The sequence below is a fragment of the Pteronotus mesoamericanus genome, unplaced genomic scaffold, assembly GCF_021234165.1.
Source record: "Pteronotus mesoamericanus isolate MK-2021 breed Mesoamerican mustached bat unplaced genomic scaffold, CSHL_Meso_final contig_25, whole genome shotgun sequence".
NCBI classification, from domain to species: domain Eukaryota; kingdom Metazoa; phylum Chordata; class Mammalia; order Chiroptera; family Mormoopidae; genus Pteronotus; species Pteronotus mesoamericanus.
This window is the reverse complement of record NW_026555105.1, coordinates 17,897,466-17,924,714: the sequence shown is the minus strand read 5'-3', so window position 1 is coordinate 17,924,714 and position 27,249 is coordinate 17,897,466. Positions and strand designations below refer to the sequence as shown.

At 37.0% G+C, this 27,249-nt stretch overlaps 1 protein-coding gene and 1 pseudogene across 2 annotated transcripts in view; both read right to left on the bottom strand.

Annotated features, from left to right (window-relative positions):
• TRPC4AP (transient receptor potential cation channel subfamily C member 4 associated protein) overlaps positions 1–27,249 on the bottom strand; it is a 74,391-nt gene that overhangs the window by 32,396 nt on the left and 14,746 nt on the right. For both annotated transcript variants that reach the window (XM_054573847.1, XM_054573848.1), the window contains exons 2-7: positions 19,357–19,485; positions 15,282–15,398; positions 8,496–8,553; positions 6,220–6,275; positions 3,754–3,882; positions 98–305 (exon numbers count right to left, since the gene is read on the bottom strand). In XM_054573847.1, coding sequence (XP_054429822.1) covers positions 98–305; positions 3,754–3,882; positions 6,220–6,275; positions 8,496–8,553; positions 15,282–15,398; positions 19,357–19,485 — 697 coding nt within the window. The remainder of the gene's footprint in view (positions 1–97; positions 306–3,753; positions 3,883–6,219; positions 6,276–8,495; positions 8,554–15,281; positions 15,399–19,356; positions 19,486–27,249) is intronic.
• On the bottom strand, positions 17,840–18,557 carry LOC129070749 (60S ribosomal protein L9-like; annotated as a pseudogene).

Here is a 27,249-nt window from a genome sequence, read left to right as displayed (position 1 = left end):
CATGGATTAATCTCTAGAGATACTAAAAACACCTAGATGATTTAAGAAGGTAACTTAAAGCTACCATCTTAAAATTCTGAGAGTTAAGAGACTTTACCTTGGTTGATTTCAGCTGCAGAAGGTCCCAAGCTCAAGCTCTTCTTCTGCTGAGCATTTTTGGCAAGAAGTGTATGCTTGTCATCATTCCCTGTGTCCATCTCTGAGATGGTGACAGCCAGAATACGGCAGAAATTAGCAAGCTGCTGCTGATCAAAATTGGATACTAAGGTACTCAGATTGGGGACTTCATCTAGTCGTATCATTTCCTACAGAAGACACAAATAAAACAATTCCCATTGTCAGTTCATTAGAGGTTGGATATGTTCCTCCTCTGCATTCCCCTAAGAATGCAGCCACTCTGGTTCAAACCCCAGCTCTGCAATTTGTAGCTGTGCAGCCTTAGCTAAGTTATAGAACTTCTTAAGTCTATTTATTTGTCAAATGGGACTAACCTACCTCATAGGACTGGTCTGAGAATTAAACCTTTTGAGCACCACTGCTTTTATTCTCTACCTTTGTTCACGTGGCTCATTTTGTCTATTTAAAAAAAAGAGAAGTATCTACCACTCACAAACTGCCATTCTTGCTAACAGATATTTTTTTTAAGAAATAACGTATTTCAATTATAGCCAAAGCCCCGTGTTTTCCCACACAGTTGCATTCCCCTCTTTCTACCCAGAGGTAACCATTATTTTGAACTTTGTGTTTATTATTTCCACATTTCTATACTTATGAATACTTTCATAAAAACATGGTATTGTTCTGCATGCAGTGTGAATGGTACCATATACCATCTTACTTTTCAGTCAACATTGAGATTTAACTGCACTGATACAAGTAACTCTAGTTCACTTTGTTTGTCACTGTTAAACAATGTTGCAATGAACATCTCTTTAGGTGCTTCCTGTATATACACAACTATCTAGAGAAAGTGATAGGCATTTTTGCCTTTTTCTCAACTTTAGAGGAAATATTTCCAAAGTTTAAGTTTAATGTTTGCTGTAAGTTTTAATAGATATCCTATATCAAGTTAAGGAACTTTCTAAAATGCTCCTTGTTATCTGGTATTATGTGAGGAATATAAGGATGTTTCAAAAGGAGAAAAGTTCATGGAATACATGACATTTGCAGATTTGAAGAAAAACTTTTCAGTTAAAAAATAACTAAAAATCGGTGTATAAATGGACCCATGCAGCACAAGCCTGCATTGTTCAAGGATCAAATGTATTTTAATTTTTGTTTGATACATACAACATATGGTATGAAACATAACAAAGTGAATAGCTGTGTGTGCCTTTACTATTACATGTCCGTGCCTCTGTGCCAAAGATAACCACAATTACCCTGAATTTTATTACTACTTTGCCTTTAAAAAGTTTTATATGATTTAAGCTTATTTTTGAGCTGTATAAAAATGATATATATATACACATTTTTCTGCAACTGACTTCTAGCAATAATTTTTATGATTCACCTGTGTTGTTGCCTTTAGCAATAGTTCATTTATTTCCACCATTTTCTAACAGAGGGATTCCTTGTTTTATTGCACTTTGCTTCACGGCACTTCACATATGTTGCATTTTTAACAAATAGAAGGCAAGACCTTCACCAGCAAAAAGATTACAACTCACTTTATCATGATACTCGCTTTATTGCAGTACCTGCCGTATTTCCGAAGTATGCCTGTATTCTATTGTGTGAAGAGAGTACATTTACCCATTTTCCTGTTGATGGGTCACAAGATTGGTTTCAGTTTTTTGTTCTGTTTCTTGATGCACATGTGCAGTTTTTCTGGGGTAGTGTATTACAAACCATTCTGACAATGCCCAATAAGAAGAAATAAATTTTTCATAACAACCCAGTAAACAGACATAAGTCGATGTATAAATAAGTATATAAATATGAAACAAAAACTTCTTCAAAGAATACTCTTACATGATACAATTTGATCTTTTCTATTGAGCTAGCAGACCCACTGAACTGATTTCACAACCTCTTGGCCTCTTGGTTTCAATTTAGTGATTCCCTGATAAAGAATCACTGTTCGGGGAATGAACTTTCCCACGGCTGCCTGGGCATAGTCTACAGGTGCCTCAGGCCACAGTACTGATTGATGTCTTGGCCCTCAGGGCAGTGCTTACACACGTGCTGGGTCTCTGAGTATATGTATATTCAAGGAGAAAACAAAAGAAAAGTAAAGATATTCTGCTGATAGAAAAAAGTATCATCAGTATAGAAGTGTCATCAATGATACATTCTCACTGAAGTTGCTCTCAGTATGCTCTTGATTTGTATTTCACTATCAATGAGGTTAAGCGTGTTCTCTTATATTTATGGACCATTTGTTTCTCTTTTGCAAAATGCCTGTTCATATATTGCTTATTTTTCTATTGAACTATTTATCTTTATCTTGCCAATTTCTAAGAATTCTTGATAAATTCTGACTACCAATCCTTTGTTAGTTGCAGGGATTGCAAATACCTTTTCCCAGTTTGTGGCCTAGGTTCCTTTTTTATGATGTCTGTCTCCCTTGAAAATTGTACCAAAGTACCCATAATGTCTAGCAGAACTCATCAACATTTTTGACAGCACAGAAGAAGCCATTCTAGATTCCTATGCTGATACTGCCAGGGAGACTGGAATGTCCACCCTGGAAGCCCCCTCTCATACACTGGCTGGAACATACAGTTAGTGGAAAAATAACAAAGCCTTTTTATCAAAGGGCACAAAGGGTCTGTCTGGGACCTGCACACATTTCCAATGTGTTTCTACAGACAATGGGCCTCTTATGCATCTTCTGCCTGTGCGATAACAAAGAGGACCTGAGGAAAAGTGCAGCAGAAAGACAAATAAAAGCTGGGGAAAACACAATGCATATGGGTGCCTTTTACCAGCAATGCCAACTCTAAAAGGCTGCTCCTGCCTCCCCAGTAGCAAGAGAAAAAAATCTGCCAATCTGCAACCAACATGCAGGTATGGGACAAGGACTGGAGAAGAAAGCCTCAGGTCCCAGCAAGCGTCACACCAAAAATCTAATACAATACAGTGGTTCTCTAACAGAAGTCTATGGGTATGTTTTTTGGGGATGTGAGTTCTCAATGGTAAATTTTTAATTTAGTATTTTCATTTCAATCAGTTTTCTGTTTTTTGGTTTTTTAAAAGTATATTCTGGATCATTTGAATGTCTATCTTATGACCAAGTGGTTGAACTTCAGTGCTCGTATTTATGTCTCTTGTGTTGGTATCAATTAACTGTTGACAACTAATGGGGAAAAACAGAGGTGAACTTAATAAGCGAAAGTCAAAGATCACCAAGGGAAACATATCCTAATAAAGAAGGTTTCACAGCAGTTCAAATATAGAAAAATGGCAAGACAATGAAATCACACAGCATATAGCAGTAGGTATACGAAAAAGATCTTGCATTATAATAATTACTGAGGGGCAATTTGATTATGGCAAAGTAACATTAGCCATCACATTAAATTCATGAAGTTAATCTGAACTTTTAAGTTTTATAATGAGTTTGATTTCAATTTGTTTAGGTTTTATAATAAGTATATAAAGTATAACCTAGTTTTTGTTTGAATATATTTAAGTAACACAAAAAGATAGTTTAACACTAGGAATATGGAATAATTTTGGTTTCAGAATCCAATCATTTCAGACACCCTCTCCCATCTGGTTACCCACCTGCTGGAGGACATAGCTCACCTTTTTAACACCCAAAATATCTTCGATGAGGGTTGCTGTTTGTAAGAATGTTTTCTTACTCGTCATCAGTGTAAACAGAAAGATCACAAAGTCATTCTTTTCTGCCAAACGCTTTGTAACTCCTTCCGTCTATCATAAAGGAGGAGAGAAAAGGCAGAATAAGTTATAAATACAAATGATATATATGAAGAGCAAGCCCTAACAATGTGGCTCAGCTGGCTGGGCATCATCTTTGCAAGGTGAGGGGTAGCCAGTTCAATTCCCGGTCAGGGCACATGCCTGGGTTGTGGGTTCAGTCTCCAGTTGGGGTGTATACAAGAGCAACCAATCGATGTTTCTCTCTCAAATTAATGTTTACTCCCTCTCTTTTTCCCTCCCTTCCCCTCTCTCTGAAAAAATTAATAAATAAAATGTTAAAAAATAAAAAAAAAGAACAAGATATCCCTTCCAGCTACTGGAAACACAATCCCACATTATATCAGGAATCCTTGGCTTAGGCCTTAAATCCCTAAAACTACACACAAAACAGTGTGAGCAAAAGCATTTCTCTGGGGAGAGCTCCTCCCCACCCCCCATGATAGTCCTCATAGGTTCATGACCTAGTATCTGCTTGATATGTAAATCAGGAGCTATAACCTTGCATACAGTAGGCCAAATTTTATTTGACCAACAAACAGTACTTTAAAATTTTTTAATTTAAATGTCTTTCAGGAAGGACACGCTTACTCCAGGTTTGTCACAACTTGCACAACACAAGTCCCCACTCCAAAAATGGCAACTTCAAACATTTCTCGTTTTCTGCCCAGTCCCTGAGTACTGGTATTTGCAAATCTAAAAGCCAATCAATGATAAAGTCAATTATATCATACAGTCTTTTTTTTTTTTTTTAAATAAGGACTATTTTTTTGTGGCTTTAGCTGCAAGAATAATTCTGCATTTCCTGAACAATGAGTTTATTTTTATCTTATAGTGCCATCTGTGCCTATTTGTGCCACTAGCTACATGTGGCTATTAAGCACTTGAAATATGGCTAGTCTTAACTGAGATGTGCTGAGTGTAAAAAGCACTAGGTTTTGAAAGGTAAGTTAAAAAAAAGAGAGAATGTAAATATCTTCATATCTATTTTGAATTCTAAACTTATTAAAATTAACTTTACTTATTCCTGTTTTTTATTCCTTTCTTTAAAAAAAAAGTGGCTACAAGGAATTTAAAGTAATCCAAGTGGTTTGCATTGTATTTCCAGTGCACAGCACTGTTACAGATGCAGAGCTGTGTAAATGTTAAAACATATTTCCCTATTTGTGTTGGTTGCTAAGAAGCTTAGCAAATTTGTGCACCATCCGTTATACAGATGATTTTATGTCTACATTTTTTGTATCAACCCAATTCTTAGATATGTTATATCCTTACCTTATTTTATCCTTTTCATTCTTATCTACTTCTAAATTTTTGAGTTTGGTAGATTTTAAATATTCCTGTAAGATGTCTGAAACCTTTTTTTGAATGACGCAAGAAATGAAATTAAATGTTCCTTTGTACCGTCATAGCACACAGGTTTCACATCTCCAATGGCACTTGTTTCATTCTGCCATGTATTATGATCCACTATTTATAGTTTACCAAATAAGTTCCCAAAAGCCAGGTACAGTGTCTTATAAAAGCTAATGTTTGTATACTGCTTTACAAAGTACTTTTACATGTATCATCTCATTTAGTCCTCACAAGAACCCTATGATGTTAATATTAGTAACTGTGTTCTATCGATAAGAAACTAAAGCTCAGGGAGATGATCTAGTAAGTGCTAAGTCAAACACCAGAACTCAAAATCAAGTTCTAGCACTAAGTGCTGTGCTATTTTCTTTCTACCGAAATTCTTCCTTTATTCACCATTCTTTCTCACTCAGTATGTATGTACCACCAGTATTTGGGTGGGGCTTTTGGTTTTGTTTTGTCTTCTAAGAAGGAAAATGAAGAAATAGGCATAACAAGGTTAAAAGGTATCTTAAAGATCATATACACTCTTCCAATCCTTCTATCTCTTTGATAAGTAACTGTTCAGTCTCTGCTCGGATATCTCCAGGGTTTGGCTCTTAACAATCACAGTTGACCCTTAAACAGCACAGGGATTACATGCAGTTGAAAATTCACGTGTAACTATGGTCAGCTCTCCGCATCCACAAATTCCCAACTGTGAACTGAAAATACAGACTCTTGAACAACACAGGTTTGAACAATGTGCAGGTCATACATGGGTGGACCTGTGCAGTTCAAATTCATATTGTTTAAGGGTCAACTGCCTCCCCGTATTTTCTACCTGTTGGTTCTGGTTCTCAGACACACATAAACCCAATTCCTCCAGTGTCTGAAGACAGCTCTTTGTCTACGACCCTCACTTGAATCTTCTGTTCTCAAGCATTGCAAATATGGAGGGGAGATAAATGCGACCCCAAAGGCAGGGGTACTTACACAGACACAGGTATTATACAGGATGCTCAAACAGTCCTTGGACATTTCATCACTTACTGAAAGCAAATGGATAATAACTGGTTATTTTTATCATTAAAAAGACAGTATAACTGTATTAATTTTTTTTGAAAACAAAAACTATTCCTCATAATCTCCTCCAAGATGATTATTTTCCTGTAAGCATATCTCATTCCAGTCCTTACTTACCAAAGATTTTCATGGTGCCCGTCAGAACCTACAAACCAATTTGCAGACTGCTTTCGGCTTGATATAGCAGCCATTTTCTTACTATGTTCCACAGTCTTCATAATTTCATTCGGTAGTGATATCATTATTTAAAATACTCCATGTTCCCTTTGTACAATAGCTTGCTTAGAATATACCCATGGTTTTAGTTTTAGTTTAGCTTTTTATTTTTTGCTACTTAAGTAGACAAAAAATAAACAACTTAATATGTAAGAGTAGCCTTTTTATGCTTGTGTTGAATTGGTTCCTCAAGATATATTTCCAAAAGCTGAACTACTAGAATCCAAAGTATAAGCATATTGATGCCTCACTATAAATTTCTATTGAAAGTCTACTAGCAGCAAACAATTACAACATTTTTGCTACAGACTCACGGAGTGTTTTGTTTTGTTTTTTGGTTATTTATGTTAGGGAAAAGGCATTTATTGCCTGACCTATCAACCTAATAAAGAACTAACTACTTCCCTGTGAGTGGGAACAGGAGAGTAGCAAAATAAGGACAGATACATTTTTATGACCCCCAAACTAGAAGATGATAAAACTGAGTATGAACCATGGATAAAGTGTTTTATTTGGCATTAGTTTTATTTTCAAAAACTGTTTCCACTTATTTTTATGCTGCTACAACGTCTAACAATGCTGGGTCTCCTTCTGAGGTCCCAATGGGCAGTCTGCCACACAACCCTGACTGGATGGGTTACCTGGTATAATCTCGAGAGACTGCAAATGTCCTGTTATTTGTCATCACTACCTCTCAACGTATTGGGATTTCTTGGTTTATTTATTTTATGACTTCAAAGCAGGTTGGAAAACCAGACAAATATATTTCAGTATTTCTAGACTTTTCATTTTTGAAGGGAACTGGAATTCACTAATGCAACATATATTTATTCAGCACCAACTCTAGAGCAGATTTACTTATAAATCTAGTGGGAGAGAGAACAGATAAGAACACCAACAAGTAATTACCAGATGTTACCTGCTATGAGGGTTATGTGGGTAGATAGAGAACAGAAAGAGCAATACAGGTGGGGAAAAAATGCTGAATATGAATATTCAAAGATGAATATAAATCCTGGTAACTGCTACTGAACCTACAAATGAGGTCATATAAAGTATGTCATGCTGATGTTAGGGAAGAAATTTTGTTTTAATTAAAAAATATATATGTGATGTTTGTAGAGAACACTCATCAAATATTAAGTGATCTCTGGCTTTTAATGCCAAATGAAGTGCACTTCTTTTTTTTTTTAAATTAAATACTGAATATCTAAAAAGAGTATTTGTAACATGCATAAATTATAAAGAAGAATAACAAAATAATACCCATATACCCATTACCTAGTTTAAGAAATAACACCCTACCAGAACACTTTAAATTTTTACTATATTCATTCTGGTAATGACTGAACTTTTTACAAAGAACATATATCACCTTTAAAACAACAACAAAAATAGTTTTTAAAAAAAATCTTAATTAGCCGTGGCTGGTATGGCTCAGTGGATTGAGTGCCAACCTGAAAACCAAAAGGTTGTTGGTTCGATTCCCAGTTAGGGCATATGCTTGGGATACAGGCTAGGTCCTCAGTAGGGGGCGTGTGAGAGGCAGTCACACATTGATGTTTCTCTTTCTCTCCTCCCTCCCTTCCCCTCTCTCTAAAAGTAAATAAATAAAATTTAAAAATATCTTATCAAGTTATTGCTTATTCTCTCAATTAACTATATATGAGAAGAATTTCCAAAGAAAAGATAAGAGCTGGACCCAAGGACTGTTAGAAAAGTACAAAGATACAGTTCTTTTAACCCAGTGGTTTTCACACTTTTTATTTTACAGCACCAGCTTACATTTCTACTTAGTACAAAATGAATAAATAGAGCTGCTTAGTTGGGACTGGAGAGAGTATCCTGCAGTTGGATATAAGGCATGTCCTCACTGTTACGAGTTAGAAAGGAAAGAAGAGAAACTCCTGGAAACCACCACCATTATCAGCAAGCGGGAAAATTAGGAAGTGGCTCAGAAGCATACTTACTTTTCAGTTTCTGTCCCCGGATGGAGACTGTAGGCCTCATAAGAATTTCTACAAGGAGCTACAAAAAAAATTTTTAGATAAAATCTTCAAAATGAATTCAAAGCACAACTTACAAAACAATCTTTGCTATGCTATTTCATGGCCCAAATATCTGTAACAGTATTACAAGAGCCTCTTGTTCCCAACATAGGCAGATGGCAGTGAGGTTCAGGGCAATGAGCTCTATACCAGTTTGAAAACCTGGGTTTTACTCCCAGTTTAGTCACCCATTCCCCATGTAAACTTGGGCAAGTCAATGCCCCTCCATGGCCTCAGTTTTCTAATTTTAAAAAATAAGCATATTAGATTAGGTAATCTCTGGGGATCCACTGTGGCTTAATTTTTTAAAAGCTGCAGAATATCACTACAATTCTTCTTTTGCTTCAAGAACATTCGTTTTCTCTTATACACATAAGTTTATAAAAAGAATCTCAAAAAATACACTATAAACTATCAATATTGATTTCTACAGGGATTAGGGGTGATATGCATTCATTTTTCATTTTACATATTTAAATACAACACAATTTTAGTTATTTTCAATGAGCATATGCATTTAAAAACCCAATCTGTTGAAACAAAGGAGGACAATTTCCAATATTAAGAGGGTCAATCCATCAAGAGTATATAACAATTACAAACAAAGATGTACTTAATAACAGACCCTCAAAGTAAATGAAGCAAAAGCTGACAGAAGTCAAGGAAACAGACAATTCAAAAGTCATAGTTGAACACCCCACATGCAATAACAGACAACTAAGCAACAGCAAAGAAACGGAAGACTTAAACACAATAAAAAACAGAGGGAGTGTAGCAAGAAAAATGCACCCAACTAGAGGTCAGTGATGGGCAAAAATGACCCAAAAGCCTGTATTTATGAACAGACTGAGTTCCTGGAGAAGCCAATCTAACTCAATGCAGGAGAGAAAAACTCCATAAAATCAAGAACTATTGATCCAAAGATGTCCTAAGGTGGAATAGGTACCTGCTATAGAAAGTCACATTTTCATTAAAAATAGACATGAGGCTAGAGACCCACATTATTATTTTTCCTCCTATAAATACGTTGCTTTCTATTAAGTAAATTCCCTAATGAGTGATTCAGAAGTGAAGCAGGGAGGGGTCCCTTGAGCCAACTCGTAGTAAGTAAATGGTACAGGGCTACTGCGACTGCTGAGGGCAGCGAATGCTGAGCAGAAATGACAGAATAAAGTCTATGGTAAACAATATGTGTGCAAATGTATAATATTCAACCTTTACCTTTGTAGAAAATGGCATCTCTAAGGAAAGAAAACTTTTCTAAAATTGAAGTGTAACGTATTACAGCAGAGTAGAAATCTTAAGTGCACAGCACCAGTTTTTACAAAGTGAACATCATTCCTATACAATCACCACTCAGATCAAGATACAGAATAACCACAACACCCTGAAAGCCTCCTTCGGTTCCATCCAAGTGATGGCCGTAAGGACAGATATCTAGGGGAAAAAGTAGGATCCCAGTCCTTCATTCATTACAGCAAAATAAATTTGAAATGATGCAAAAATTTAAACATACATGATAAAAACTTTAAAATATTAAAAGGTAACATAGACATAGTTTATAATCCAACAATGGGAAAGGCAAGAAACAAAATTATGAAGCTATAAAAGGAAAAGACAAATCAATCTGACAACCTAAAAAATAAACCTTTCTACGTTTTTAAAAAAACCTTTCTACATTTAAAAGTACTATAAACAAAGTCAAAATTCAATTCTCCTACTAGGAAAAAAAATACAACACATAAGACAAAGGACCTTTAATGAAGAGTAGTAACAAATTGCTATGATCTGAATGTCTATGATCACCCAAAATTCCTATGTTAAAACCTACTGCCTATTGCGATGGCATTAGGAGGTAGGGCCTCAGGGGTGATTAGGTCCTGAGCGCGGAGGCCTCAGGAATGGTATTATACCCTTAGAAAAGAGACTCCAAAGAGATCCTTAGCCCCTCCCCATGTGAGGAAATGAGAAAGAGCTGGCAGTCTGCAACCTGGAAGAGGGCCTTCACCAGACACCAAATCTGCCAATGCAATGATCTCATAGTGCCCGGACTCCAGAAGTGTGAGAAAGAAATTTCTGTTGTTTATAAGCTACCCAGTTTGTAACATTTATTATAGCAACCTGAAAGAACTAAGATAGAAAATCAGTAAGAGAAAAGCCTAATAAACAGAAAGAACGCTAAAGCCACTAACAGACAACTGGCAGAAAAGAAACAACTTATGAATACACAAAAAGATATTCAATGTCATTCACAGAAGAATGCAAATTTTAAAAGCTATGGAGAGAAAATATAAAGAATTCTTAGAACTCATAATAAAAAGATAATCCAATTAAAAAAGGAGACAGACATTTTTCCAAGGAAGACACACAAATGCTATACAAGCACATAAAAAGATGTGAACACTATTAGCCAATGCAAATCAAAACCACAATGAGGTATCACTTCACACCCACTAGAATGGATGGGTATATTCAAAAACATGTAACAACAAGTTTTGATGAGGATGTGGAAAATCTGGAACCTCCATACACTGCTGGTGGGCATGGTGCAGCTGCTTTGGAAAACAATCTAATGGTTCCTCAGAGGATTAAACCTAAGAGTTACCATATGACCCAGTAATCCCACTTTTATACCCCAAATTAATGAAAATCCAAGTCCACACAGAAACTTGTATGCAAATGTTAACACTACCATTATTCATAATAGCCAAAAAGTAGAAACAGCCAAAATGTCCATCGCTGAAAAATGGATATACAAAATGTTGTATACCCATACAATAAACCATTATTCAACCATAAAAAGGAATGAAGTGCTGATATATGCTACAACATGGATAACTATTGAAAATATTAAGCTATGTGATGTATTACATTTATTGATTTGCATATACTGAACCATCCTTGCATCCCTGGGATGAATCCCACTTGATCATGATGGATGATCTTTTTAATGTGTTGCTGGATGCAGTTTGCCAATATTTTGTTGAGGATTTTAGCGTCTATGTTCATCAGCAATATTGGTCTGTAGTTTTCTTTCTTTGTAGTGTTTTTATCTGGTTTTGGGATTAGGGTGCTGCTGGCCTCATAAAAAGTTTGGGAGTCTTCCCTCATCTTGGATTTTACAAAAGGAAAGACAAAAACCACATGATCATCTTGATAGAGGCAGAAAAAGCATTCGATAAGGTATATCACCCACTTATGGTAAAAAACACTCAGCAAAATGGGAATAAAGGGGGCATACCCAAAGCCTTTATTATTAAAGGCCATATATGAAAAACCTACAGCTAACATCATACTCAATGGGCAAAAACTAAAAGCTTTCCCACTAAGATCGGGAACAAGACAAGGATGTCTGCTTTCACCACTTCTATTCAACGTAATATTGAAAGTCCTAGCCACAGTGATTAGACAAGAAAAAGAAATAAAAGGCATCCAAATTGTTTGCAGTAAAACTATCATTGTTTGAAGATGACACGATAGTGTACATAGAAAACCCTATAGAATCCACCAAAAAACAACTTGGCCTAATAAGTGACTTCAGCAAAACAGCAGGATACAAAGTCAATATTCAGAAATTGAAGGCATTTTTGAGCACCAACATTGAAATAGAAGAAGCTGAAATTAGGTAAAAAAAAAATCATTTGCTATAGCAACAAGAAAAATAAAGTACCTAGGAATAAATTTAACCAAGGAGGTAAAAGACCTGTATGCAGAAAACTATACAATACTGAAGAAAGAAATTAAGGAAGACACAAATAAATGGAAACATATACCGTGTTCATGATTGGAAGAATTAACATCATCAAAATGTCCATACTACCCAAAGCAATTTATAGATTTAACACAATCCCTATTAAAATACCAATGATGTATTTCACAGACATAGAACAGACATTTCAAAAATTTATATGGAACCATAAATGACCCCGAACAGCTGCAACAATTTTGAGAAAGAAAAAAAAAGTAGGAGGGATCACAATACCCGACACCAAACTATATTACAAGACCACTGTAATCAAAACAGTCTGGTACTGGCACAAGAATAGACACATAGATCAGTGGAACAGAATAGAAGCCCAGAAATAAACCCTTATCTCTATGGTCAGGTAATATTTGACAAAGGAGGCAGAAGCATAAATTGGAGTAAAATAGCCTCTTCAACAATGATATTGGGAGAGCTCGACAGCTACATGCAAAAAAATTTGATTTGATGAAAAATTTGATTTCAAAAAAAATTTGAAATTTGATCACCACTGACACCATACACAAAAATAAACTCAAGATGGATAAAAGACTTAAATATAAGTCGCGACACCGTAAAAGTCCTAGAGGAGAACACAGGCAGGAAACTCTCAGATATTGTACGCAGCAATATTTTCACTGATATGTCCCCTAAAGCAAGGGATATAAAGGAAGAATAAACAAGTGGGACCTCATCAAAATAAGAAGCTTCTGCATGGCTAAAGAAAACATCAGCAAAATGATAAGTGAGCCAACTGTACGGGAAAATATATTTGCCAATGATATATCAGATAGAGGTTTGATTTCCAAAATATATAGAGAACTCACATGACTCCACTCCAAGAAGACAAACAATCCTATTAAAAAATGGGCAAAGGAAAAAAAAAAATGGGCAAAGGACCTGGGAAGACACTTCTCCAAGAAAGGGATAGAGCCACTGTGGAAAACAGTTTGGAATTTCCTCAAAAAGCTAAAAATGGAACTGCCTTTCAACCCAGCAATTCCACTGCTGGGATTATACTCTAAGAATCCCAAAATGCCAATTCAAAAGAACCTACGCACCCCAATGTTCATAGCAGCACAATGTACAACAGCCAAGTGTTGGAAGCAACCTAAATATCCATCAGTAGATGAGTGGATCAAAAAACTATGGTACATTTACACAATGTGTAAACTACACAGTAGAAAGGAAAAAAACTACTACCCTACGTGACAGCATGGATGGAACTAGAGAGCATTATGCTAAGTGAAATAAGCCAGGGGGCAAAAGACAAATACCATATGATCTCACCTGTAAGTCGAACCTAACCAATAAAACAAACAAGCAAGGAAAATATAACCAGCAACAATGAAAGAAAAAAAAACCCAACAGAGTCAAGAGGGAAGGAGGTGGGGGGGGGGGGGAAAGGGAAGGGAAGGGTCAAGTCAAGGAACATGTATAAAGGACCCATGGACAAAGCCAAAGTGGGGAAGGATTGAGGGAGGGAGGTGGGGGAGGAGAGCAGGGGATAGTGGTGGCGGGAAGGTAGAGACAAATGTATTTGAACAAAAAACAAAAATTAAAAAAAAAAAGAAAGAAAATATTAAGCTAAGTAAAAAAGCCTGTAACAAATGATCACATATTACATGATTCCATTCATATAAAATGTCCAGAACAGAAATATCTATAGAGACAGAAAAGAGAGTTATAGTTGTCTATGATGGGGATGAGAGTTGGAGGACTAGGGCAGTAGTAGCTAAAACATGGGAGTTTATTTTTGGGATGATAAAAATGTTCTAAAACTGACTGTGGTGATGGTTGCACATATCTATGAATACACTAAAAACCCCTGAGTGATACATTTTTAAATGACTGAATTGCATGGTTATGTGAACTATATCTCAATAAAGCTGTAAAAATACTATGAAGAAATACCACTTTCTCTTATCTGCTTAGCAAATATTTAAAATACTTAAAATGTTATGTTTGGTGAAGGAGGCTAGCGGATGCCAGTAATACTTTATTTTGTGATTTGGGTGGTAGTGACAAAGGTAAACTTATTTTGTGGTTATTACTGGTGTGCTCTTCTTTATGCAAGTTATACTTCAATAACAAAGTCCATAAAAACGTACATATACACACTATGATGGTGATCATGTGAGTAAACAGACACTGTTGTACTTCGTTACTGGGGATATAAGCTGAAAAATCTCTTAAGTATGTAAACTGATACGTTTATAAACAATAAACAACACAGATGCTTTGATCCCAAAGGTACAATATACACGTACACAAAAATGTGTACAAAAACCTTTACTGCAATTTGTTTATAATAGGAAATGTGTGAGAAAATTCTAAATGTCCATCAACTGAGGCCTGGGTAAATAAATTATGGTACAATTAGACCAGGGGATACTACAGAGATGTAAAACAAGACAAATTTACATGGACTCAAATGAAACTATCCCCAAAGTAGAGAATTACATGGAAAAGGCAATGTACAAAGCCTTTTCCTGGGATGTACCTGGGTGTATCATATGCCTCCTCTTTGTGGGGAGAAAAATAAACTTCAAGTGGGAGTGCTCGGGTTACACACACACACCACACACACACACCACACACACACACACACACACACCACACACACACACACACACACACCCCCCCCCAAAATCTTTGGAAGGACATCAGCAATACTAGTAATCACAGCTGCCTCTGAGGAGAGGACAGTGGGGAAGTAGGAGACACATCTTTAACTTTGTGCTTTACAAAAAAAAAAGGTGGCTGTATTATCAATTCAAATAAATCAATTCTTCTAAAGTAAAAGCTATGCTGTTTCAACACAGGTGAGTGCTACCAAGCTTTTAAAAAATTAAAAGTCTCAAATGTTTGCTATGTATTCTGAAATGTTTCCTGTATTCTATTTCAAGAGTTAACTTCTCAAACCATAAGAATAATTGCAGTAGAAATAATAAACAACTACTTACATCAACACCTCCAAATAAGTCAAAAATATATGTATTGGGGTAAGTGGTTTCTTGGGTAAGTTTCCTCTCTTCAGTAACAAATGCCATAGCCTCCATGGAGAGAAGAGGAGAAATTTCCTAGTATAAAAAAAGTGCACAGAGAGACATTCAGTTGTTGTATCTAACACAAACCAGACTCCAAAGCATCAGTTTGCATTTTAGTCACAACTTAGGTCCCCATGAGCACAAAGACAGCTCTCAACGAACCTCGCTTCCTGGTATTCAGTCCCCCTATAGAATCATCCCCCACACTGAATCCGGGCTGGTGTGACTTGCTTCAACCAGCAGAATGCACAAGTGACACTACACCAATTCTGGCCTAAGTCTTAAGAAAGATTGGCAAACTTGGCTTTTGCCATCTTGGAGCCCAATCACCATACTGTGAGAAGTCCAACATGGACAACTCAAGAGGCCACAAGGAGAACTGAGGCCAGGAATGATTATCCTTAGCTGATCTCCAGCTGACAATCAGCATCAACGTACCAGGCATATGACTGAAGCCATTTTGGACCTTCTAGATGATTCAATACCCAACCCAACCCCACATGAAGCAAAAGAACCACTCAATCAACCTCTACAATTGTTAAAGATAAATGCTTATTTCAAGCTTTTGGGATCTGGTTCTGCAGCAACAGATAACCAAAACACTGCTCAAGTCTCATGGCTTTCAGGAAGTCTTCTCCGATTCCCTCAGCCAGAAGCATTCTCATGTACCTCTGAACCCCCAAAGCAATCTGTAATTCATTGTGGTACTTAGCATTTTTACTTTGTACCTCTTTACAAACATATGTTATTTCTTCCCTAGATTAAGTGTTCTTTAAAGATAAGACTGAAACAGATTCCTCTTTGTGTTATCCCTAGGTCCAAAGACACAGCAGGCATTTAATACAGTCAATGCAGTGCAGAGGGTGTCAAATTTGGAGGGACCAAAGAATCCTTTGTTCATAGAGAACAGAGGAATAGAAAAAAATAATCTTACAGAGAAGTTGATAATAATAAAAATTATAATAATAGTAATAATAGCTAATTTATTTAATACTTGGTTCTAAGCAGTTCATGTATTATCTCTTAATCCTCACAACCCTGTGAGAGATAATATTAACTTCTCCCAATTTTACAAATAACAAAGCTTATCAATTACATGTGGTAGAGCCAGAGTTTGAACACAGAAGTCTCGCTCCAGAGTCTGTGCTTACAGAAGCAGAACTATTTTGGATGAAACAGGGGAAAGAGGAGGGAGAATCCAGGACCCTACTCAATATGCTCTCTCCACAGGAACCTGTGAGGGAAAATGGAACACAGTGGGCTAGAGCAAACACTGTTTGCCCAAACACTGGTGGCCATCCAAATCATCTGAAGGGCTTCTTAATATTCAGACTACTGGGCCCCACCTGCAGAGTTTCAACAGGTCTATGGCGGGGTCTGGGAAAGTACATTTATAACAAGCTCCCAAGTAATGCTGATGCTGCTGGCCCAGGTACCACACATCAAGAAAAGCAGAACTCACTCTTATAGATCACCTGTTATATGCCAGGCTTTTGTATTTTAGTTCATTTTAATCCTTAAAATAATTCAGTGAAATAAGTGCAGTTTTACTCATTTTACAGGCAAAAAACGAAACCACATAGTTGCCTAGCGTCACATAATTAGTGACTTAACCACTTTCTCTGGATCTCATTTTTCTAGTTTATAAAATGAGGAAGTACTTCCTGTTGGCAACCTAGCAGAATGGAAGGTTGTCTTTGGATAAGACAAAGCTGGGCTCGTCATATAGAAGCCACAAGGTTTTAGGCAAGTCTTGTTTCTTTCAACTGAAAAAGCGACTATAAAAAGCATCTGAATTTTTCCTACCAGCAGCATTCTCTCTTCCTCAGGGTTACAGCCCCATTGCCTTAGAGGAAGTGCCCCTCCTGACATTCCACGCTTCTGCTGGGGTTGTCACCAGGAGCAGGTGATCAGGCCTAGCCAACATTCAGTCACTCATTCCTCTCACCACAGTGGCTAGCCCATGTGGTAAAAATGTCACCCGGGACCTGTGATTATGTGGAGGAACTTGAGGTCACACACAGATGTCAAGATAAGAAATGGACAGCCTAATTCTGTTCAGCTCCCATATTCGTATCTGTGCCTTACCAATTATGTGAGACAATAAAGGATCCCCCCGCCCATGTGAGGGAATTGATGTTACCTAAAATCAAAATATTCTAGACTAATACAAAGGAAAATACTACCCTTCTTGTAGAGTTACCATAAGAATTAAATATGCCTGGTACACAGTAAATTTCAAATAAGTGTTTGCTGGGTGAAATAAAGAAATGATGGTCACACAGCAAGCACTCACAAGTATTAATTTCCCTCCTTCTTCTACTTCTTTCTCCTCCTCCTCCTCCTCCTTCATATCGCAGATTTTGCAGGAGTCAAATAAAATAATATATAACTCTTTGCAAAGTGTTTTTAAACAAGTGTAAGTGACTATAATTATTTCTATCCTAATCAGACTATGAGAAGACCAAGAATACAAAACATCTTTTCCCCCCTCAAATCAATACATGACTTTTATTGCATCTTAAAAATACCATAAATAAGTCTGAGGAATCATTCGTCGTCTTGCTGTTTCTGAGGCTGGACAAACAGATATTATTCATCAGTCTGCTAGACAGTTCCTTTTTCAGAAACATAAATTCCATTCAAAAATTTTCTGCTATCTTTGAACTGTTGTGGCTTTGCTGAATCAAAGCAACCGAATTTGATACAAATTCAGAGTCATTTCCTTCAAGAATTAACTCATCTTTCTGGGCATGAGATACTGAACAAGCAAGCCTGACCTCACTGGAACTCTGAGGATGTATTTTTCATCCAAGAAATTTCTGATTTCAACAAGAGAACCATTCTCCTGAATAACGCTGCTGCTGAGGAAGTGAACATACACAGACCTCGTCTTGTAACGGAAGCCCACTGTAACTCCCCTGATCATGGTTTGTACATGACTGCAGGTGGTGCGAACGGTGGCCAGTGCCCTTCTATTTCCCCACCACTTATCAACAGGAGGAGCCTCTTCTTTTTCTTTCCAAGGAGGCTGAGCTCTACGTTGATGTAATTGAAGTACCTCCACAGAATGCCTCTAGGGCCCTTCACAGTAACTGTGTAGCCCTTCGGAGTGATGTCCACATTTCCTGAAACGTCACAGTGATTGCTGAGAATGGTCTTCATGCTCACAGTAGATGCGGCCCAAAACATCTCTTCTTAAAGGTAAAGATTAAGCTTATTCTGGAACCTTTTATGTTTTAGAATGACTTATTATGTGATATAATAATCAAAATTTCACCTCTGAAGAACAGTGTATCATTAAGTTTCATTATGACCAAATATAATTTGCATGGATTTCAATTGCAGCTAAAGCTGGTGATCTAAATTCAAATGTGGACCCCTCCCCACCTCAAGCTAAAGTTTAGATAAGGTAACTGCAGACCTACTCAATCAGAAACTCTGGGAGTGGAGCCCAGCACTCTTTTAAAAAGCCTTCCAGGTGATTCTGACACACACTCAAGTTTGAGAACTGCTTTACCATATTTCTCTGCATACTTTCCATATCTCTCCCAACTACCGAGCCCAATCCCTTTAATTTTCTTATGTTAGTCATAATTATCAACAACCACAAGGCCACTTCCATGAATCTTCAGCAATATGGGATCTTTTAAACCCTATTCAAAAAGAATGTCATCTCAATCCCAGGGCACAGTGTTGACCTCCCAAATTGAGTATGCACTGACACTAAGCAAAGTCCAGAAGGACAGACACAGGGAACTCAATGGTGATTATCCCTGGGTAGTAGGGTTTTTATTTTCTTTATAGGTGAGTTTTATTTTCCTCTTCGCACTTTTCTGAACTTCCTAAATGTTCTACAGCTTACATAATGAAAACAAGCTATTTTAAAAATTAGACTGAAGGAGGGATTAAAAAAAAAAAAAAAAAGGCAGACATCTTGTGTCACTTGGAGGCCCTGAATTGCAGCCCCTCCAAGGCCCACAAAAATTACCTTGAGGATGTTTTGACACTCAACGAAGTCACTGTGGAGGTGGCTGGTTGCATACAGCTTAAGGAGCAGCTGAGGAATTCCACTCCATTTGGACTGTTTGTCCCTCTCCGTCAAAAAAGTCTCAGTGAACTGTGAGTCAAAAAAAGGAGAGAGAGAGAAACATTTTACTAGTGAGGAAAGAACTATAGTTGACCTTGAACGACATGGGTTTGAACTGTGTGGGTCTACCTACATGTCGATTTTTTTCAGTTAATACACAGTTGGCCCTCTGTATCCCCAGGTTTCACATCTACAGACTCAACCCACTACAGACTGAAAACAGTATTTCTGAACTGTGGTTGGGAATCCACAGATGTGGAGGGCTGACTGTATGAACTGTTCTCTGCCATTTTGTATAAGGGACTTGAGCATCTGCAGATTTTGTTATCTGCAGGGGTCTTGGAACCAATACCCCACAGACATTGAGGGACAACTATACTAGCATACAGGGCAAAGGAGAGCAGCTGTATCCCAAATCCACCAGGACAGGTAATTCAAAGGACTCTTTCTAGAAGCCTTCAAAAGCTCCCCAACAGCCTGTAAGCTAAAAGTCAGCCCCTTGCTTTGTGACACAACACCCTTCTTGTCCTATCACATACTTTCCTTACTAGCCTCATTTCTTACCCAATGCATACTCCAGGCTCCAAATAAATACATTTTCTCTCTGTGCCCTTCTGCACATGTTCTTCCCGTAAAATACCCTCTCCCAGTTTTTTCCATTTGGAAGCTCCTTCGTCTTCGAAATGCAAACCAAATGGCCAGAAACCTTGACTGGAGTTCACTTCTCCTTTCTAAAAGAGGCGGCGCCCTTCCACTGGGACCTTATCTAATATTTATCCTACTGTACCATAATTAATCGTTCCTTTGTTCACCTCCTCCTGTAGAATACAAGCTCCTTCAGAGGGTACCACGTTGTTGTTTGCTGTGCATGCCTTCTCTCTCAAAGAATGCCAGGCACTAATTTAATGACAACTACATTAATCAACTATCGCACAATTTCCACTAACACTAGTGCGACAAACCATTATCAGGGGCCCGATATCAACTATTTTCATGTGTACCTGTCTCTCAATCAGACTAGGAGTTCCTTGTAACTGTTATTACAGGATATGCAGGTCTTCAATAATATCTTAGTCTATCTTGACACGTGTCAGTCCTAACAACCTAGACAAATCCCATTGTCCCTCCTGAGCTCGTTTTGCTTAACTATAAAAATAAGATAATACTGGGGTAATGGGAGGAAATGTTTGTGACAGTAATTTGTATCAGGACGAAGCACAGGAAATTCCCATTTCTGCAGGTAAAAAATGATCGAATATTAGCATTTCATACCATCAAGTAAGCTCAAATCAATGCAAGTCCAAAAAACAACGGACAAACCTCTTTCTTTTCCTTGAAAGGATATCAAAGAAAACAAACATAGTTTTAAGGGACTTAGCAAAAGCAGTGTTTACAGACAAATTTATAGCTGTAAACATTTATATTTTAAAAAGGGGGAGTGATCTCAGATCACTTATTCAAACTTCCACCATGAGAAACTATGAAAAAAGGGAGTAAACCAAACACAAAACAAGCACAAGGAAATAAAAAAGATTATTGGAAAATTAAATGATATGGTGAATAGAAAAATAATACAGGAAAATCAACAAAGTCAAAAGTTGGTTCTTTGAAAAAAGCAACAAAAGTAAAAACTTTACTTACACTGACCAACTTACACTGAGTCAAATTACTAAATTCGGGAGTAAAAGAAAGGACATTACTACCAACCAACCTTACCGAAATAAAGTTTACTAGTGAGTACTAGAAACAATTGTATGCCAACAAAGTAGATAACTTCGGTAAAATAGACAAATTTCTAGAAAGATGAAAACAAAAGAAACTGACTCAAGGAAAAAAAGAAATAGACAAACCAGAACATCTCATGGCCCTATAAGAGATGACATTAGTGATTTAATAAAAAACAAAGAAAACTACCCATAACAATAAGCCCAAGTCCAGATCCTTCTATTAAATACAAGCGAATCCTGTCCTAGCTGGTGTGGCTCAGTGGATTGGGAGCCAGCCTGCGAACCAAAGGGTCGCTGGTTTGATTCTCAGTGTAGGGCACATGCCTGGGTTGCAGGCCAGGTCCCTAGCAAGGGATGTGAGAGATGCAACCACACATTCTCTCCCTCCCTTCCCCTCTCTAAAAATAAACAAATAAAATCTTAAAAAAAAAAAAAATACAGGGGAATCCTTCCCAACTCACTCTATGAGGCCAGTATTACCCCGATAACAAAATCAGACAGACATAGCAAGAAAACTACAAGACTACTGTCTCTTATGAGAACAGACACAAAAATCCCCAGAAAAATACTAACAAATCAAATCCAACAACATACAAAATCAATACACCAAGACCAAGCAAGATGTATCCCAAGAATGTAAAGTTGGTTCAATGCACAACAATTGGTCAATGTAATTAATCTGATAAAGGGTTATTTACCAAAAAGCCACAGCTATCATCATAATTAATGGTGAAAGCCTCAATGCTTTACCACTAAGATCAGGAAAAAGACAAGGATGTTGTTGACTCACTGCTTCTATTTAACAGTATACTAGAAATTCTAGCCAGGGCAATTAGACAAGAAAAAGAAATAAAGGCATCCAGATTGAAAAGGGAAAACAAAACTATATTTGCAGATGGCATGATCTTGTATATAGAATACAGAGTGGGGCAAAGCAGGTTTACAGTTGTTCATACGGAAAATAATACAATAATTAATAAATAATAATACAAGAATAAATTCTGTGTTTCAGGTACTCACAACTTAAACCTACTTCTGTCCCACTTTGTATATTAGGGAACACATACAAATTATCAGAGCTAGTAAGTTCAGCAAGATTGCAAGATACAAAATCAATATACAAAAATCAGATGCATTTCTACACACTTGCAATGAACTCAAAAACACAATTTAGAAAATAATTTCACTTATAATAGCATCAATGAGAACAAAATACTTAGTAAATGTAACAAAAGGAAGAAGGCCTATATAAATGGAAAGACATCACTGTTCATGGATTGGAAGACTTAATATTGCTAACATGGCAATACTCCCTACGTTGATTCAATGTTGTTCCTATCAAAATCCAAGCTAGCCCCATTGCAGAAATTGACAAGCAAATGCTAAAACTCATATAGAAATGTAAGGGACTCAGGACAGCCAAAATAATCTTGAAAAAGAATGCAGTTGGAAAAAAAAGCACACTTCCTGATTTCCAAGTCTATAATAAGACTGTGACTGGCCTAAGGGTAGACATTTAGATCAATTGTCTACTGAGTATCTGGACTGAGACTCCAAAAATAAACAATATTTATAGCCACCTGATTTTTGACAATGCTATCAAGGCAATTCAGTAAAAAAAACAACAACACCTTTTTTTATTTTCAATTTATTATTCATGTACAGTTGTCTCCATTTTCCCACCACCACTTTCCCCTGCCCCATCCACCTCTACCTCCCACCCTCAATCCTTCCCCACTTTGGCTTTGTCCATGGGTCTTTTATACATGTTCCTTGACTTGACCCTTCACTTCTTTTCCCCATTACCCCCCTCCCACCTCCCCACTGGTTACTGTCGGTTTGTTTTTTCTTTCAATGTTGCTGGTTATATTTTTCCTGCTTGTTTGTTTTGTTGATCCACTTACAGGTGAGATCATATGGTGTTTGTCTTTCATCACCTGGCTTATTTCACTTAGCATCATGCTCTCCAAATCCATCCATGCTGTCTCAAAGGGTGTTCCTTCTTTCTTTCTGCTGCGTAGTATTCCATTGTGTAAATGTATAAAAGCTTTTTGATCCATTCATTTATGGATGGCACTTAGGTTGCCTCAAATGCTTGGCTATTGTAAATTGTGCTGTTACGAACATCAGGGTGCACAGGTTCTTTTGAATTGGTGTTTCAGGATTCTTAGGGTCTAATCCCAGCAGTGGAATTGCTGGGTCAAAAGGCAGTTCCATTTTTAGCTTTTTTGAGGAAATTCCAAACTGTTTTCCACAGTGGCTGCACGACTCTGCATTCCCACCAACAGTGCACTAGCGTTCTCTTTGCTCCACAACCTTGCCAGCACTTGTTTGTTGATTTGTTTATGATGGCCTTTCTGACCAGTATGAAGTGGTATCTGACTGTGGTTTTAATTTGCATTTCTCTGATGGCTAGTGATGCTGAGCATCCTTTCAAATGTCTCTGGGCCCTCTGTATGTCTCCGTGAAGAAGTACTTGTTCAGGTCCTTTGCCCATTTTTTAATTGGATTGTCTTCCTGTAGTGACACCAAACCGCAGACCATTGTGAGTTCTTTATATATTTTGGAGATCAAACTCTTGTCTGAGGTATCACTGGCAAATGTATTTTCCCATATGGTTGGTTCCCTTTTCATTCTGCTGATGTTTTATTTAGCTGTGCAGAAGCTTCTTATCTTGATGAAGTCCCATTTGTTTATTCTTTGAAAAAACTCTTAAAAAATGTTGCTGGGACAACTGCCATCCATAAGTAAAAGAATGAAGAAGATGGACCCCTTTTCACATCATTTTTTAAAAAACAAAACAAACAAAATAAAAAACCTAAATGTAAGGGCTAAAACTATGAGAAGAAAACATAGGTATAAACTTCATAACCTTAGATTAAACAATGATTTCACAGATGACACCTACAGCATATGCAGCCAAAGAAAAAATAAACTAAACTTCTTTAATACTAAAGATGTTTGTGCTTTAAAGGACACTACAAAGAAAGTGAAAAGACAAAGAAAGTGAAAAGAATGGGAGAAAACATTTGTAAATCATCAGTAAGGGTCTGATAAGTGTCTAATATCCAGACAATATAAAGAACTCTTACAACTCAATAATAAAGCCAAATAAGTAAGTTAAAACATAAACAACGGGCCTTGGCTGGGTAGCTCAGTTTGTTGAAGCATTGTCCCAATATGCCAAGGCTGTGAGTTTGACCCCTAGTCAGGGCACACATATAAGAATCAACCAATGAATGCATAAATAAGTGGAACAACAAATCAATGCCCCTCTCTCTCTTACCTTTCCTCTCTCTAAAAATCAATAAATTTTTAAAAAACCCAAACAATGGGTTAAAAACTAAAAATAAAAAACCGTGAGAAATGAAGACTGCCTTTCATAGGCTCATCAGTAGACTGGATGTGGCCAAGGAAAGAATCATTGATCCTGAAGATATGTCAATAAAAACTTCCCAAACTGAAATAGAGAGAGAGAAAAAAAAATGAACCCTCCCGCGACACACATAAAAAAAACCCAGAACACAATATCTAAGAACTGTGAGACATTTATAAAGACTATAATGTATGTGTAATTGTGTAATTGGAATACCAGAAGAAAACCAGAAATACTTGAAATAAAAATGGCTGAGTTTTACTGTGTTTTATGTGAGATTCATTACAGAATAAGAACTTTTGACCTCCAAAATCAAGTACATGGCTTTATCTCACCAAATCTCCATGTGAAAACCATGTGCTATCTTGGGGTTGTCTTTTCTGGATTTAAAGGTTTACTATAGATTTGCTGTGATAATCTCTAACATAGTATCTTTTGAAAGCCAAGGAATCATAGTAACTGCTGCTATTCCCATTCAAAAGTATGCTGGAGTTTTCTCTTCTACACTGAAATAATGACCACTTCTACATGTAAAAATTGTTTCCTTGTTGTTATTGATGTAAAAAAATCAACAGAAATTTAGGAAAAGATAAAGTGATATGGAGCCAATGGTAATTTAATTATCTTCTCTTCAGATAATAGATCTTAAATGGAAGAAAAACTTTTCACTTAGGGAGATGACTCTGTACAATGCTGAATTGTTCTCTTCAGATATAATTTCATCTTTAGAAAAAAAACAAGATGACTGTAAATGACTTACAGTGCAGTGCCCAAACTCACCAGCAGGGAGAAAACAGTGGGAAAACATGCATTCTCTTCTCCTTTCTTCTGCAAGAAAATCACTGATATCCAGAACAATGCCCAGAATCCTAACTAATTCACTTGGACATGCCATTCTTGGATTATATAGTTGAAATGCCAAAATACTCCCTGAACCAGAGCTGTGTCTTAATAGGACGTGAGAGGAAATTAAGTTGTGTAAAACATTTTGAGGGTTTAGGAGATACTGACCGGCAAAGAACCAAACAAAGCCACCCATAAGAGGGGTCATCATTTGGGCATTAAAGTGATGATAAGGAATTTTATGAATAACTCTATGCCCACAAATTTGACTACCTAGATCAGTGAATTTCAGCCTTTTTCATCCAAGGCAGTCAAATGTTCAGATTTCCAGTAAAGGTCCCACAAACAACTATTCCAAGTGCATTAAGAGTCAACTGCCAAAACAACAGCTTCTCTGTTTTCCAAAGCACTACTTGTGTACAATCCATAAACAAATTGTCAAAAACATTGTACATCTGGACAACACAGTTACGAGGTAAATTTTAGTTGAAAGAAAACTGTACCCCTGGTTTTAATTTGGGTGGAATTTTGATCAAGGAAAGAATCCTGTTGCGGGCACTTCTAATGTTTCTATGGACATGTGCGGCGATGCTATGAGCTGGCAAACACAGAAGATTCTGATAAATAAAACTGACACTTTCTGAGCAAAAAAAAAAAAAGGCTGAGAATTTTCTAAAATTAATGACACCAAACCACAGACCCAGAAAATTCAGTAAACACCAAGCAGGATAAATAGTTACACCTACACATATCGTATCAAAACCAGAGAAAATCAGAGAGACAAGTCTTGAAAGAAGCCAGATGGTAAACTTATGTTACCGCAGTTTTGTATTTATTTTTTTACTTATTTATTTTATCCTCCCCGAGGACATTTTTTCATGGCTTTTAGCGAGAGAGGAAGGGAGAGAGAAACATCGATGTGAAAGAGAAGCATCGTTTGGTTTCCACCCCGACTCCCCCTCCATACATGCCTGACTGTATGCTCCCAGACCAGGGATCAAACCTGCAACCTAGGTATGTGTCCTGACTGGGAATGGAAACTACAAACTTTTGTTTATAGGATGACGCTCCAACCCACTGACCCACACCAGCTCAGGCTACCAAAATTAAAAAAACAAATTTTATTTATTTTGTTGATTCCAAAGAGAGCGGAAGGAAGGGAGAAAGAGGAGAGAAACACCGATGTGAGAAACATTGATCACTGCCTCCTGCACATACCCCAGTGGGGGACCTAACCTGCAACCTAGGCATATGTCCCCCAGGAATCAAACCTGCAACCCCTCAGCTACCATAATTTTTTTAAAAAAGGAAATATAAGATGGCTCATCAATACAAACACCTTGGACATAAAAGGATAATAAGGGATATTATGAGTAACTATGCCCACAAATTTGATTACCTAGATCACTGACTTTCAACCTTTTTCACCTCATGGCACACATAAACTAATTACTAAAATTCTGTAGCACACCAAAATACTATATATTTTGCGTATCTGACAAAAAATAGCTATAATTTTGATTCATTTACACTGGACAGCTATTATTGTGTTGGCTATGTCATTTTTTAATTTGAAAATCTAAGGGAAAAGAGGTCAGTGTCCCTGACTAAATAATTAAGTATTGCAAGGTTTATAAATTCTTGTAGCACACTGGGTTGAAAATCACCTACCTCTTAAACAGACTATCTCTTGAAGATGCAAACGATCAAAATTAACGTGAAGAGAAATAGCTATACTGATGAACCTGTATCTACTAAAGATACTGGGTTAATAATTTTAAGAATGGAAAATCTCTGAATTTACACTTTCTTAAAGTAAATAAACAGAGAGCCAATAAGTACAAGAAA